The 17,546-nt window shown below is 25.3% G+C and overlaps 2 protein-coding genes across 2 annotated transcripts; both read right to left on the bottom strand.

The window, feature by feature from the left end:
- Positions 1–92: 92 nt before the first annotated feature.
- Positions 93–7,851, bottom strand: DICPUDRAFT_153476 (uncharacterized protein; the record flags this gene model as incomplete). The annotated part of the gene is made up of 3 exons (XM_003289102.1): positions 93–6,388; positions 6,500–7,138; positions 7,215–7,851. The coding sequence occupies 3 exons, from the start codon at positions 7,849–7,851 to the stop codon at positions 93–95; spliced, it is 7,572 nt and encodes a 2,523-aa protein (XP_003289150.1).
- A 1,352-nt stretch (positions 7,852–9,203) lies between these two features.
- DICPUDRAFT_55899 (uncharacterized protein) lies at positions 9,204–16,985 on the bottom strand (the record flags this gene model as incomplete). Its single annotated transcript, XM_003289101.1, has 3 exons — positions 16,313–16,985; positions 15,591–16,226; positions 9,204–15,529 (listed from the first exon to the last, which is right to left on the bottom strand). Exons 1-3 carry the CDS (start codon positions 16,947–16,949, stop codon positions 9,204–9,206), a joined length of 7,599 nt encoding a protein of 2,532 aa, XP_003289149.1. The 5' UTR covers positions 16,950–16,985.
- Between the last annotated feature and the right edge of the window lie 561 nt (positions 16,986–17,546).

Below are 17,546 nucleotides of genomic sequence, written 5' to 3'. Positions count from 1 at the left end.
ATTTAGAAACAAAATAGAAATATGCCTCCCTTTAAATATAAATAATAATTATACATTTATTAGACTAAAAAGATTTTATTTTATTTAAATTATTATATACCTTTACCTTTAATAATAATATCTAGTGATTGGGATAATTTATTGTTTTGTAATTGTTGTATTGAAATTAAATTGAAACCAAACTGGCTGTCTACCCAATTCTTTAATTGAACAATAACTAAACTATCGAGACCATACTGATTTAATTGGAATTCCAAGTTGATTTTTGATGATTCTATTGAAAGTAGTTCTGATATTTTGTTTAAAAGTTGATATTTAATATTTTCATTACTGTTACTATAATCATTTGATTTATTGATTATTTTTACATTATTGGTTTGATAGTCAAATTTAATAAGATTGAAATTTGATTTTAAAGATACCATGTTTTCAAAATAGAAGTCAGTTAAACAATAGTTTGAATAATTGTTTTTATCTTGAATAAAGAGATCTAATGAACTTAAAATTAATTGTGGTGAAATAAATTTAAAAGTAGAACTATGGAACATTGTTTCGATTGCATCATTTCTTGAAACAAATCCAGTTGATGATATTGCACCTAAATTTATTGATAGTGATGGTAGTCCAATTGATTTTCTATATTTTGATAATGAGTCAATTGTATTGCAAGCACTAACATAACAACATTGTCTATTTGAACCAATAATTGAAACAGAAGATGATGCCATTATAAATTGTTTTATTTTCCATGAACGTTGAATTGATTCATTGTGTAAATTGATTGCACCAATTGTTTTTGCACCATGAGTGATATTTAAACGATTGATATTGACATCTTGAACATCACAAATATCAGTTACAAATGCAAAGTGAATTACTGTATCTATATTTGTAATGTTTGAGTTTGATTCTAGATTGTTTAACACATTGTGAACTTTATTTCTATCTTCGATATCGATTTGATTAAAGTGGAAATTAATTGTATTATCTTTTTGATGTTTAGTTTGGTTGATTAATAGTTCTAATTCCCATTTTAATGGTGATTTTGATAAAATTATAATATTATCGATTGATTTGTTTGAATATTTAACAATCCATTTCATAATTTCTAATATAATACCTGTTTGACCTGTTACTAATATGTTTTTACCGATATCTAATCTTGATATATCAAAACTCTTCTTCATAATTATTGAATCACTTTGTTTTTGTTCATTAAATATTCTTGATAACATATCTATATCATGGTTTATAACGATTTTACCAATATGTTGTCTTTCATTAATATATTCGATTGCATCTTTAAATTGATCATTTGAGTATTCAATGATTGGAATTTGTTCTAGTTCATTTGAATTAAACATTTTAACTACTTTTTTTAATAAACTTTCAAATAATGATCCTGGAAAATCAACGAGTTCTACATTATTATATCCATAGTTGTATTTAAAGTGATTGTTTGTCATATAGTCATTTGGTGTTAAATGTGTAATTGAAAGATCTACAATTCTACCACAAGTATTTAAACATTGGAAATTTGAATCCATATATTCTGATGAAAGTGTATTTAATATTAAATCTACACCTTGATGATATTTGTCACATTGTAATTGTTTTAATTTTTCTTTAATTTGATGAACATAGTTTTTATTTCTTGATGAGTAGATACCAGTAATAAATGAGCCATATCTATCTAATAAGTATTCTTCTTTATCTTTTGAACCGACTGTTAAAAATATATAACCTTTGTGTTGTTTACCCCTTAGTAGTTCTAATGCTGATAGACCGACACCACCTGCAGCTGAATGAATTAAAATAGTTTGATCCGATTGTAAATTACCAGTATAGTATATACTGTGTAATGACGTAACATAAACTGATGGAATAGATGCTGCTTGTACATGTGAAATATTTGATGGTTTGTAATAAACATATCTATAATCGATTATAATATGTGATCCACTAGTTTTTGAAGCAACTCCAAATACTTCATCTCCAATTATAAATTTCTTAACACCACTACCACAACGAGTAATAATACCACTAAAGTCATTTCCAATATTTGGCATTTGATTTAATCCGTTTTCAATTTCTTCTTCTTTGCCATATTTTATATCAACACTATTTGATATTTGACCAATATACATTAAATAGTCTTTATAGTTGATACCGGTACCTTTTATTTGAACTTCTATTTCATTTGGTTGTAGTTTTTGTTTTTTAGTTTTTAATACATATTCTAAATTTGGATCAAGTTGAATCATTAAATTATCTTTATTTGTTTCGAATGATTTGGATGTAAATGATTGTTTAATTTTTGTTTGTTTTTTGTATCTTTCATAATATACTGTGTTGTTTTTAATTGTAAATTCTTTTTGAATATTTGTTGTTGGATTTATTAATATATCGATAAGTGATAGTATATTTTCATTTTGCATTGAAATATTATCGAAATCTAATGAATATAAATCTAATTGTGGGAATTCTGCGAAATATCTTGCTGAACCATTGATTGATGATGATAAATAGTTGTTTGTTGTTGAGTTTAATAATATTAAAACATGTTTAAAAAAGTTTTCAATTTCAAGTTGAAGTAACATTTGATTAATTTGAATGTATTCCAGTGTTATTTCTTTAAAATTATTGATATCCAAAGGATCTATAGCTTTCATAAAGATAATTAATGTTTTACTTTGTCTAATGGAATCAATTGATTTAATAATCCAGTTGTTAAGTTCATTAAAGTTATCCATTTGTATAATTTTTGAAAATAATTGTTGATTTGATTTGAATGATTCACTTATTTGAATTCCTTCTTTACTATTACCAAATAATATAATATTATCATGAGATGTAAATTGTTTCATTGATTTTATATTTGATAATACCATCTCATATATATTTGATTTTCTAGTTTGAATTAAAAATGAGGCATTATCATTTCCAGATATTGTTGTATCTTTATAGTTGCATTCATTTAGTAATTTGTACCAGGTTTCAATTTTCATACAGCTTCTATCTTTTCTGATGTCGATATCCTCTGGCGATGGCCACCATTGTGGGAATACACCGAATACTGAGTCAGAATATATTGACTTGTATGGTGGTTCAATAAAAATAATTTGACCATTTGGTGTTAAAATATTATGAATTTCATTTAAACTGAATCTAAGTTGTTTTACAACATGTAATACATTTGACATTATAATCATATCGTAATAGAGTTCTTTTAAATCTTGATCTTTTAATGACTTGTCTAAATCTAAAGTACGATAGATTATATTGACACCTTTGATTTTTGAAAGTTTTTCTTTAATGTCTGAAAAAAATGATGCTGAAATATCGCTCCATGTGTATTCAATATCGATATTTGATGTTGGATTATCATTTAATAGTTTGTTGATTTTATTTAATACCAAAATTGATAATGAACCTACACCACCTCCAAATTCTAATATTCTGAATACTATTGGTTCATTAATAATTGGTTTAATTGATTCTGAAACAATATCACTTAAAAAATTGTTTACTGATTTAATAACATTTGATTTTTGATAAAATTGGTCTAATAATCCATCTTCAAATAATGATTGAGGGTTGTCAATGTTTGGATCGTCTTTTTCTAATGGGAATATTTGTTTTGCCATAACTTGAGATGTTTTTTCTAAAAGTTTAATATATTTATCATTATTTCCGTCAGGGAATTCTTTTAACTGTTTATTGATACCTAAACTATTATATTGTTTTAAAATATCGAAAATAAAGAAAAAATAATTTTCATTTACTTCATCATTTTGGTAAAGTTGTTTGAATTGAATATAATCTATTGTTGATAATGTTTCTCTGTTGATATTTGGACGTCTTTGATTAATATTATAATAAAATAGTGTTAATAAATGTTCTTTTGATATTATTTGTTGATAAATTTCATCTTTCCCCAATTCTTCTAATTGACACAAGTGTTTGAATGATTGTGGTTTATTGATGATAGAGTCTTTTGATTGTTGAATTGGTAGATAGATTTCATTGGATGGTGGTGGAATAATTGTGGTATTGTCAATGATTGGTGTGTGTGATGTACAAATTACATTTGAGATTTCAATTAATAATGTTCCATCATTTAACATTATTTGAATAGATCCAGAGTATGAGTATAAACTGATTCTTGATTTCATTTCGGAATATACATATATTTCAGAATGTTGTTGATCAGTTGGTGATGGTATGTTTGATGAGTAATATTTTAATCCTTCGATTTTATCTAATACAATTTGGCATTGATGTTTGATAAAAACAAGTATTCCATGTAAACATGTATCTAGTATTGCAGTGTTAAAGAATGATTTCATTGTATCGTTGTTGAGTAAATGATTGAATTCATTTTGATTTTGAATTTCATTTAATGATACAATAGATAGAGAACAGTTATCACCAACATAGCATTCTTTGACACCTTGGAATAAACCTTTGTATGTTAATCCGGTTTTGATTTTAATTGATTCATAGAGCTCTGATTTTGATATTTTGGTAAAGTTGCAACCATTTCTTATTTCATCAATATTGACTCTGTTTATTTCGTTACCATGTTTGAATAAACTAAAGTTACCAGTGGAACACAATACCCATTGATTTGTAGTTGTATCTTTAAAGTGTGATTTGACATTGAATTCATTTTTTGAAAGTGTATTAATAGTTGTTTGGAGACATTGATTAAAATCATCTTGTAAAATTAATGGTGTTTTAAATTCAATTGAACTGATTGTAATATCTTGATTTGGATAGATGTTGAATAAATTAATGATGTATCCACAACCTGGGAAGTAATATTTACTTTTTACTTGATGTCCCTTTAACCATTGGAATGGTTTTTTATTAGTATCTAAAAATGTTTGATATGATTTGGATGGTGAATCATTTGTAACACCAAGATGATGAATTGGAGGTCCTTCTTTTTTTATCTTTTCATATGTTGAATTTTTTTTGAAATACATTTTATCATCCCATTGATATAATGGAAGTTTGTTTAATGATTTATGAATATAATTATGATAGTTTTGTTTTAACTGTGATTTGAAATTAATATTAAATGAGTTGTATACATAAAGTGTTGAAATTGTGTTTAAGAATTCATTGTAATCATTTTTCTTTTTGTGAAGTGGTGAGTGGATAGTTATTTTTTCTCCATTATTAAAATATAATGATTGTGTTGATTTCATTTGATTTAAATAGAATGATAGTGTTGGATGTGGTGCAATTTCAATAAATGTTACTTCGTTACCATAGTTGTTTTCTTCAATATATTTGTATATGTTTGAAATGGTTTGAGTGAATCTTACTGGTTGTAAAACATTTTCAAATATATATTCTGAATTGAATGGTGTTGTTTCGTGATTAAATAGGTTGGTTGTGACTGTTGAAAATATTGGTGTTGTTGATTGTTTTGATTTAGTGTTCATTGAACATATTTCATCTTTAATAACTAATTGGCTTGATGTGTGGAGTGATGATAATGTTCCTAACATTACACAAAATATATTTTTTGATTTTAAATCATCTACAATTTCATTTAATAAATGTTCTTTACCTGATAATACAATTGATGATGGTGAGTTGTAGCAAGAAATGTCGACTGTTGGGTATTTTGATGAATAATTTGATAAATATTCTTCAGCACTTATATTTACAGATAGCATTCTTCCAGTACCAGTTGTTTTATTTTGAGCTACCGATCTGTGGTATACTAAATAACATAATGTTTCAAAGTCAATCATACCAGAGCAATATGATGCTGATATTTCACCAAGAGAATGACCAACGATTAAATCTGATTTGATACCCCAATGTTTATATAGTTCGAATAATGATACTTGAATCATAATATTTGATGGTTGCGCAATAGTATGATCGTGTACTGATTTGGTATCATTATCATCGATTGATCTTAATTTTTGTAAAACAGAGTACCCATAGTATTTTAATAGTTCGCTATCAAATTTATCTACCCATTGTTTGAATATTGTATCATTTTCATATAGTTCTAATGCCATTCTATTGTATTGTGATCCTTGACCACAAAATACAAATACTGTAAATGGATTATTGTTTTTTACGGAAATATTTGAAAGTGTATTTATATTGGATGATTTGATTTCGTTTTTCGAATCTTTAAACTCTTTCCAATTACTTGCAATAATAACTGTTCTTTGAACGAGTGATATTGATTTAAATTTGATTTGATTATTTACAAATTCATTAAAAACTAATGTGTCTGATTGATCCATAATAATTTGTTTGTATCTATCAAGTGATATTGATGAGTTTGATGAGAATGGTATTAAATACTTTTTGTTTATACTATTTTCATTTTTAATAATATTTCGATTGCATTCTGATAAAATAATACAACAATTTGATCCTGTTGTTATTTTTAAAATATAAAGTTATTAATATATTTATTCATTTTTTCTATATTTTTTTAAAAAATTAATAATATATTTACCAGTTATACCAAAGTTATTAATAGCCATAACAGTATTTTTGTTATTGTTGTTAAATGGTGTTGGTTCAGTTACAACTTTTAGACGCCACTCATCGAATTTGATAGCTGGGTTTGGTGATTTAAAGTTGATATTTTGGACAAATGATTGGTTTTTATACATTACACAACATTTGATGAATGACATTACACCTGATGATGCTTCTCCATGACCGATATTTGATTTAATGGAACCAATTAAAACTTGTTTGTTTGTATCTTTGAATACTCTTGAAATACCTTCTAGTTCAATTGGATCTCCAGTTAGAGTACCAGTACCGTGACATTCTACATAATCAATATCTGATTCATTGATTTGGCCATTGGTAGATTCGATTGCTGTTTTAATATTTTCATATTGTGATGATTTTGATGGTGAATAAAAGTTTGATTTATCATAGTTACCATCGACATTTGAATTTGAACCTTTGATAACACAGTAAATGTTATTTCCATCTTTGATTGCTTGTTTTAAATTCTTCAATATAACAACACCGACACACTCTGAACGTACATACCCATCTGCATCTGATGAGAATGTGTGACACTTTCCAGTTGGACTTAACATTGATAAATGAGAAAATGATTTTGATATGTTTGGGTCTAATATAAAAAATAAAAAAAAATATTAGTATAAAGTAAAAACTTTTAATTTATTTTAAAAGTCTGATATACATACCAAGTATAAGATTAACACCACCTACAATAGATACATCAGATTGACCATATTTGATAGTTTTATAACCAAGATGTATTGCATTTAATGATGAGCTACATGCAGTATCGATTGTCATTGATTCCCCACGAAAATCAAAGCAATAAGATACTCTATTGGCCAAAGAGTGTGAAGATGATCCAAAAATATTATTTTGAGTTTCAAAAGGTGATTTAATTGTAGAATCATAGTCTTCAGTTGACGAACCAATAAATGTACTTGTATTTGAGCCTCTTAATGTCAATGGATCAATACCACTATCTTCTAATGCTTCCCATGTACACTTTAACAGTAATCTTTGTTGTGGATCGATTGTATTGACATGTTCATCACTTGGATTGATTCCAAAGAAAATTGGATCAAATGACTTCCATTCATCAAGTGGAATAAGACCAGCATATTTGGAAACGATATCACCATTGACAATATAGTTATCAGACCATCTTTCAGATGTTTCTGCGATACCATCGAAACCATTTACCAAGCTATCCCATAATTGATTTGTATTTGAAATCGATTTAGATAAACTACCACTTGGTGCTCTAAAACCAATACCAATAACTGCAACATCATTATTTTGAACAACATATCTTGGTGACATTTTAAAAAAAATAAACAATTTTATTAGATGTTTCAATAGAAATAATTTCAAATAAATAAAACGTATAAATAATTAAATACAATATCAAAAAATAAAAAATAAAAAATAAAAAATAGATTTTTTTTTTTTAAATAAGTTTAATAATTCAAGATTAAAATTTATAAAAAATTTATATTTCTGATTTTTAAAAAAAAAAAATAATTAATTAATAAATGAACTTTAATTTCTGTGCAGATTTTTTTTTTTTTTATAGCCCATTGGGCAAATTTTAAAAAAACCCCAATTTTAATTTTTCTAGACTAATTTTTGAAATAAAAAAAATTTGAAAAATTAAAACGGTTTTTGAAAAATATTATTTTAATAATAAATTATTTTTTTTTATTATTATTATAATTAATTATTAAATTTATTGATTTTACACCTCATAAAAAAAGTTAATTTTAAAAAAAATTAAAATAAAATATTAAACTGTTATTTATAAAGAAATAATTTTTAAATTAAAAAAGTAAAGATCTATAATTTCTTTTAAATTATGAAAAAAAAAATATAAAAAGAAATTATTTTAATAATTATAATATAATATAAAGAAATCAATTTTGAGCTCAAGATATTTTATTTCATTAATGATTTAAACCATACTTTGACTATATATTAAAGATAAATTATTGGGAGTTTACAAACGAAAAAAATTTAGTTTTGCTCCACCCATCCAATTACTTTAAACCATTATTCTTTGACTATATTAAAGATTATTAGGGAGTTTACATTTGAAAGAAGATTTTATTGATTCCCCTCCCAATTATTTTAATTTTTTTAACATAAGATACAAAAAAAAAAAATTTATTTTTTTTCTTTTTTTTAAAGATTCATAAAAATCCAAAATTAGGTTTTTATTTAAGAGTTCTAAAATTATAGTAATCTTCATTTTAATCCTATTATGGTTAGTGTTTTTTAAAATTTTTAAAAGAATACTATAACGATAATTGTTAATAATTTAAAATAAACATAATTTTAAATCACAATCAAAATTCTTTATGAAAAAATAGAAAATTAAAAACAACAATGATTGGTACTGATATGTTTTTTTTTAAAATTTTTATATTTATAATATTGCATATGGGAAAATTAACGGAAAAAATTGTATGTTTTGAATCAAAAATTTTTTATTAGTTTTTAATTTAAATTTAAATTCACATTTTTGCATAGAAATAAAAAAATGTGGTTGGAGGTGTTGTTTTTTTGATTTATTAATAAAAAATTTATATAAGGTTATTATTCATAGATAATCATTTGTTACAAAATTTAAAGAAGGAATTAAAACCCTTTTTTAAACTTTTTAATAATATATTTTTTTATTTTTTTTTATTATTTTCCATATGGTTTTTAAAAATAATATGTAGTGATTGGGATATACTATTGGTTTGTAATTGTTGTATTGTAATTATATTTCTACCTATTTGCTTATCTATCCAGTTCTTTAATTGAACAATAACTAAACTATCGAGACCATACTGAGTTAAATGGAAATCTAAGTTGATTTTTGACTCATCGATTGAAAGTAGTTCTGATATTTTATTTATTACTTTAGTTTTTAAAATTTCTTGGTTACTTCCACCTTCTAATGATAAATGTGATTTTTTAATCATATTGGATTGATAGTCAAGTTTATAATAATTAGAGTTTGGTTTTGAAGATACCACGTTTTCAAAATTAAAATTACACAAACAATAGTTTGAATAATTTTTTTTATCTTGAATGAAGAGATCTAGTGAACTTAAAATTAATTGTGGCGAAATAAAATTATAAATTGATGATTCTATTATTTCTTCCATTGCTTCGTTTCTTGATACAATTCCAGTTGATAATACTGCACCTAAATTTACTGATAGTGATGGTAGTCCAATTGATTGTCTATATGTTGATAATGAGTCAATTGTATTGCAAGCACTAACATAACAACATTGTCTATATGAACCTATATTTGATGATACAGATGATGCCATTATAAATTGTTTTAATTTCCATGAACGTTGAATTGATTCATTGTGTAAATTGAATGCACCAATTGTTTTTGGACCATGTGTCATATTTAAACCATTCATATTGATATCTTGAACATCACAAATATCAGTTATAAATGCAAAGTGAATTACTGTATCGATATTTGTAATGTTTGAGTTTGATTCTAGATTGTTTAATACATCATGAACTTTATTACTATCTTCGATATCGATTTGATTAAAGTGGAAATTAATTGTATTATCTTTTTGATGTTTAGTTTGATTGATTAAAAGTTCTAGTTCCCATTTTAATGGTGATTTTGATAAAATTATAATATTATCGATTGATTTGTTTGAATATTTAACAATCCATTTCATAATTTCTAATATAATACCTGTTTGACCTGTTACTAATATGTTTTTACCGATATCTAATCTTGATATATCATAAGTGTTCTTCATAATGATTTGATCACTTTGTTTTTGTTCATTAAATACTTTTGATAACATATCTATATCATGATTTATAACGATTTTACCAATATGTTGTCTTTCATTAATATATTCGATTGCATCTTTAAATTGATCATTTGAATATTCGGTAATTGGAATTAGTTCTAATTTATTTGAACTGAACATTTTGTACAATTTTTTTAAATAACCTTTAAAAAATAGTCCCGAAAAATCAACAAGTTCAACATTATTATATCCATAGTTGTATTTAAAGTGATTGTTTGTCATATAATCATCTGTTGTTAAATGTGTAATTGAAAGATCTACAATTCTACCATGGCTATTTAAACATTGGAAATTTGAATCCATATATTCTGATGAAAGTGTGTTTAATATTAAATCTACACCTTGATGACATTTGTCACATTGTAATTGTTTTAATTTTTCTTTAATTTGATGAACATAGTTTTTATTTCTTGATGAATAGATACCAGTAATTAATGAGCCATATTTATTAATCAAGTATTCTTCTTTATCTTTTGAACCGACTGTTAAAAATATATAACCTTTGTGTTGTTTACACTTTAAAAGTTCTAATGCTGAAAGACCAACACCACCTGCTGCTGAGTGAATTAAAATTGTTTGATCTTCTTGTAAATTACCAGTATAGAATATACTGTGTAATGTGGTAACATAAACTGTTGGAATAGATGCTGCTTGTATATGTGAAATATTTGATGGTTTGTAATAAACATATCTATAATCGATTATAATATGTGATCCACTAGTTTTTGAAGCAACTCCAAATACTTCATCTCCAATTTTAAATTTCTTTACACTACTGCCACAACGAGTAATAATACCACTAAAGTCATTTCCAATATTTGGCATTTGATTTAATCCGGTTTCAATTTCTAATTTTTTACCTTTTTTGAGATCAACACTATTTGATATTTGACCAATATATATTAAATAGTCTTTATAATTGATACCGGTACCTTTTGTTTGAACTTCAATTTCATTTGGTTTTAATACTTTTTTTTTAGTTTTTAATACATATTCTAAGTTTGGATCAAGTTGAATCAATAAATTATCTATATTTGTTTCAAATGAGTTTGATGTAAATGTTTGTTTAATTTTTGTTTGTTTTTTATATCTTTCATAATATACTGTGTTGTTTTTAATTGTAAATTCTCTTTGAATATTTGTTGTTGGATTTATTAATATATCGATAAGTGATAGTATATTTTCATTTTGAATTGAAATATTATCGAAATCTAATGAATATAAATCTAATTGTGGGAATTCTGCGAAATATCTTGCTGCTCCATTGATTGATGATGATAAATAGTTGTTTGTTGTTGAGTTTAATAATATTAAAATGTGTTTAAAAAAGTTTTCAATTTCATGTTGAAGTAACATTTGATTAATTTGAATGTATTCAAATGTTATTTCTTTAAAATTATTGATATCCAATGTATCAATTGCTTTCATAAAGATGATTAATGTTTTACTTTGTCTTATTGAATCGATTGAATTAATAATCCAGTTGTTAAGTTCATTAAAGTTATCAATTTGTATAATTTTTGAACTTAATTGTTGATTTGATTTGAATGATTCACTGATTTGTGTGCCATCTCTGCTATTACCAAAAAATATAATATTATCATGAGATGCTAATTGTTTCATTGATTCAATATTTGATAATACCATTTCATTTATATTTGATTTTCTTGTTTGAATTAAAAATGGTGTCTTATCATTTCCAGATATTGCTGTATCTTTATAATTGCATTCATTTAGTAGTTTGTACCAGGTTTCAATTTTCATACAGCTTCTATCTTTTCTGATGTCGATATCTTCTGGTGATGGCCACCATTGTGGGAATACACCGAATATGAAATCATTAAATAATGATTTGTATGGTGGTTCAATAAATACAATTTGACCATTTGGTGTTAAAATATTATGAATTTCATTTAAACTGAATCTAATCTGTTTTACAACATGTAATACAAATGACATTATAACCATATCATAATAAGATGATTTTAAATCTTGATCTTTAAATGGTTTGTCTAAATCTAGAGTACGATAGATTATATTGACACCTTTGATTTTTGAAAGTTTTTCTTTAATATTTGAAAAAAATGATGGTGAAATATCGCTCCATGTGTATTCAATATCGATATTTGATGATGGATTATCATTTATAAGTTTGTTGATTTTATTTAATACCGAAATTGATAATGAGCCTACACCGCCTCCAAATTCTAATATTCTGAATACTATTGGTTCATTAATAATCGGTTTAATTGATTCTGAAACAATATCACATAATAAATTGTTTATTGGTTTAAGTATACTTGATTTTTGATAAAATTGATCTAAAAATCTATCTTCAAATAATGATTGAGGGGTGTCAATGTTTGGATCATCAGTTTCTAATGGGAATATTTGTTTTGCCATAACTACTGTTGTTTTTTCTAAAAGCTTAACATGTTTATCATTATTTCCATCAGGGAATTCATTTAATTGTTTATTGATACCTAAACTATTATATTGTTTTAAAATATCGAAAATAAAGAAAAAATAATTTTCATTTACACCATCGTTATGGTAGAGTTGTTTGAATTGATTATAATCTATTGTTGATAATGTTTCTCTGTTGATATTTGGACGTCTTTGATTAATTTGATAGTAAAAATAAGTTAATAAGTGCTCATTTGTTTCTTTTTGTAAATGAATTTCATCTACCCCTAATTCTTCTAATTGGCACAAGTGTTTAAATGATTGTGGGTTATTAATGATAGAGTCTTTTGATTGTTGAATTGGTAGATAGATTTCATTGGATGGTGGTGGGATAATAATGGTATTATCAATTATTGGTGAAAGTGATGTACAAACAACATTGGTCATTTCAATTAATAATGTGCCATCATTTAACATTACTTTGATAGATCCAGAGTATGCGTATAAACTGATTCTTGATTTCATTTCAGAATATACATATATTTCTGAATGTTGTTGATCAGTTGGTGATGGTATGTTTGATGAGTAGTATTTAAATCCTTCGATTTTATCTAATACAATTTGACATTGATGTTTGATAAAACTTAGTATTCCATGAAAACATGCATCAAGTATTGTAGTAGTAAAGAATGGTTTCATTGTATCGTTGTTGAGTAAATGATTGAATTCATTTTGATTTTGAATTTCATTTAATGATATAGTCGCTAGAGAACAATGATCACCAACATAGCATTCTTTGACACCTTGGAATAAACCTTTGAGTGATAATCCGGTTTTGATTCTAATTGATTCATAAAGCTCTGATTTTGATAGTTTAGTAAAGTTACATTTATTTCTTATTTCATCAATATTGATTCGGTTTATTTCGTTACCATGTTTGAATAAACTAAAGTTACAAGCGGAGCATAATACCCAATGATTTGAAATTGTATCTTTAAAGTGTGATTTAGCATTGAATTCATTTTTTGAAAGTGTAAAAATGGTTGTTTGTAGACATTGATTAACATCATCTTGTAAAATTAATGGTGATTTAAATTCAATTGAGCTGATTGTAATATCTTGATTTGGATAGATGTTGAATAAATTAGTGATGTATCCACACCCTGGGAAGTAGTTTTTACCTTTTACTATATGTCCTTTTAACCATTGGAATGGTAGTTTTTTAGTATCTATGAATGTTTGATAAGATATAAATGGTGATTCATTTTTATTACCAAGAATTTGAATTGGAGGTCCTTCTTTTTTTATTTTTTCATATGCTGAATTTTGTTTGTAATAAATTTTATCATCCCATTGATATAATGGTAAGCAATTAATTGAAATTATGTTGTTGTGATCTAGTTGTGATTTAAAGTTGATATTAAATGAATGGTTTATGTAAAGTTTTGAAATTGTGATTAAAAATTCATCATAGTCATTTTTCTTTTTGTGAAGTGGTGAGTGAATAGTTATTTTTTTTCCATTATTAAAATATGGTGATTGTGTTGATTTCATTTGATTTAAATAGAATGATAATGTTGGATGTGGTGCAATTTCGATAAATGTTACTTCGTTACCATAGTTGTTTTCTTCAATATATTTGTATATGTTTGAAATGGTTTGGGCGAATTTTACTGGTTGTAAAACATTTTCAAATACATATTCTGAATTGAATGGTGTTGCTTCGTGGTTAAATAGGTTGGTTGTGACTGTTGAAAATATTGGTGTTGTTGATTGTTTTGATTTAATGTTCATTGAACATATTTCATCTTTAATAACTAATTGACTGGATGTATGGAATGATGATAGTGACCCTAACATTGCACAAAATATATCTTTTGATTTTAAATCAGTTACAATTTCATTTAGTAAATGCTCTTTACCTGATACTACAATTGATGATGGTGAGTTGTAGCAAGAAATGTCGACTGTTGGGTATTTTGATGAATAATTTGATAAATATTCTTCTGCACTTATATTTACAGATAGCATTCTACCAGTACCAGTTGTTTTATTTTGAGCTACCGATCTGTGGTATGCTAAATAACATACTGTTTCAAAGTCAATCATACCAGAGCAATATGATGCTGATATTTCACCAAGAGAATGACCAACGATTAAATCTGCTTTGATACCCCAGTGTTTATAAAGTTCGAATAATGATACTTGAATCATAATATTTGCAGGTTGTGCAAGAATTGACTCGTTTATTGATATAATATCTTTATCATCGATTGATCTTAGTTTTTGTAAAACAGAGTACCCATAGTATTTGAATAGTTCATTGTCGAATTTATCTACCCATTGTTTGAATATTGTTTCATTTTCATATAGTTCTAATGCCATTCGATTATGTTGTGATCCTTGGCCACAAATAACAAAAACTGTAAACGGAGCCTTATTTTCTTTTTTAATATTTGAAAATGTATTTGAATTTGAGGAAATCTGATGGTTTTGTTTATCATTAAACTCTTTCCAATTACTTGCAATAATAACTGATCTTTGAGAGAGTGATGTTGATTTAAATTTGATTTGATTATTTACAAATTCATTAAAAACTAATGTGTCTGATTGATCCATAATAATTTGTTTGTATTTTTCAAGTGATGTTGATGAGTTGGATGAGAATGGTATTAAATACTTTTTATTTATTATATTTAAGTTTTGACTTTTTTTTATACAATATTCTGATAAAAGAAAACAACAATTTGATCCTAAATATTAAAATAATTAGTATTTAATTTAATTTAATTTAATTTTATTAATTATACATACCAGTAATACCAAAGTTATTAATTGCCATAACAGTGTTTTTGTTTTTCTGAAATGGTGTTGGTTCAGTTACAACTTTTAGACGCCATTCATCGAATTTAATAGCTGGGTTTGGTGATTTAAAGTTGATATTTTGAACAAATGTTTGGTTTTTAAACATTACACAACATTTGATAAATGACATTACACCTGATGATGCCTCTCCATGACCGATATTTGATTTAATGGAACCAATTAAAACTTGTTTGTTTGTATCTTTGAATACTCTTGAAATACCTTCTAGTTCTATTGGATCACCAGTTGGTGTACCAGTACCGTGACATTCGACATAATCAATATCTGATGCATTGATTTGACCATTGGTAGATTCGATTGCAGATTTAATATTTTCATATTGTGATGATTTTGATGGTGAATAAAAGTTTGATTTATCATAGTTACCATCTACATTTGAACTTGAACCTTTGACGACACAATAAATGTTATTACCATCTTTGATTGCTTGTTCTAAACTTTTCAATACAATAACACCGACACACTCTGAACGTACATATCCATCTGCATCAGATGAAAATGAGTGACACTTTCCAGTTGGACCTAACATTGATAAATGAGAAAATGATTTTGATGTATTTGGGTCTTATATTAAAATAAATAATTAAAAATATTAGTTTACTGAAAATTTTCTTTAATAAAAAATTATTTTAAAAGTCTGATATACATACCAAGCATTAGATGAACACCACCTACAATAGAAACATCAGATTTACTGTATTTGATAGAGTTGTAACCAAGATGCATTGCATTTAATGATGAGCTACATGCAGTATCAATTGACATAGATTCGCCACGAAAATCAAAGCAATATGATATTCTATTTGCTATTGAATGAAGTGATCCGCCAAAAAGGTTTTTTTGAGTTTCAAAAGGTGATTTATTGGTAGCATCGTAGTCTACAGTTGATGAACCAATAAATGTACTTGTATTTGAGCCTCTCAATGTCAATGGATCAATACCGCTATCTTCTAATGCTTCCCATGTACACTTTAACAATAATCTTTGTTGTGGATCGATTGTATTGACATGTTCGTCACTTGGATTGATTCCAAAGAAAATTGGATCAAAAGACTTCCATTCATCAAGTGGAATAAGACCAGCATATTTGGAAGCAATATCACCAGTGGCACTATAGTTATCAGACCATCTTTCAGATGTTTCTACGATACCATCGAAACCATTTACCAAGCTCTCCCATAATTGATTTGTTTTTGAAATCGATTTTGTTAAACTACCACTTGGTGCTCTAAAACCAATACCTATAACTGCAACATCACTATTTTGAACAATATTTTTTGATGACATTTTTAATAAATAAACAATTTAATTAGATGTTTTAATAAATAATTTTAAATAAATAAAATAAAGATTGTAATAAATATTAAAAATTAGTTTTGTTTAAAATTGTTTTGAATTTTAAACTGTTCTTCCTTGATAATAAATTAAAAGATAAACAATTTACCAATAAATGTAAATAACAGAACAAACATCACCCCTGTGTTGATTTCCCAAAATCTATTAATTGACATATTAGATTATCTTTAATTTTAGAAGTCTAATAAAAAACGATAAAAATTAATAAAAAAATTAAAAGTACTGTTTTAATATATAATCACACCTTTAATTTTTTTTTTTTTTATATAAAAATAATTTGATAGAAATTTTTTTTTTTCATTTATCATAAATATTAATAATTAAATTAATTAGTTTTATGACCACACCCCAAAAAAGTTAATTTAAAAAAATACATTTTATTATACTTTTAGATAAATTTTTTGTATTGATGAATTTAGCAATTAAAAAGGTTTTTTTTTTTAAAAAAAAATTAAAAAATTAAAAAAAAAAACTATTGCAAATTGGTAATAAAAAAAAAATTTTATTAATATGGAGAAAAAAAAAAAT

The sequence above is a fragment of the Dictyostelium purpureum genome (genome assembly GCF_000190715.1).
Source record: "Dictyostelium purpureum unplaced genomic scaffold DICPUscaffold_162, whole genome shotgun sequence".
NCBI classification, from domain to species: Eukaryota; Evosea; class Eumycetozoa; order Dictyosteliales; family Dictyosteliaceae; genus Dictyostelium; species Dictyostelium purpureum.
The sequence above is the reverse complement of the archived record's forward strand: the minus strand, read 5'-3'. Positions and strand labels throughout refer to the sequence as shown.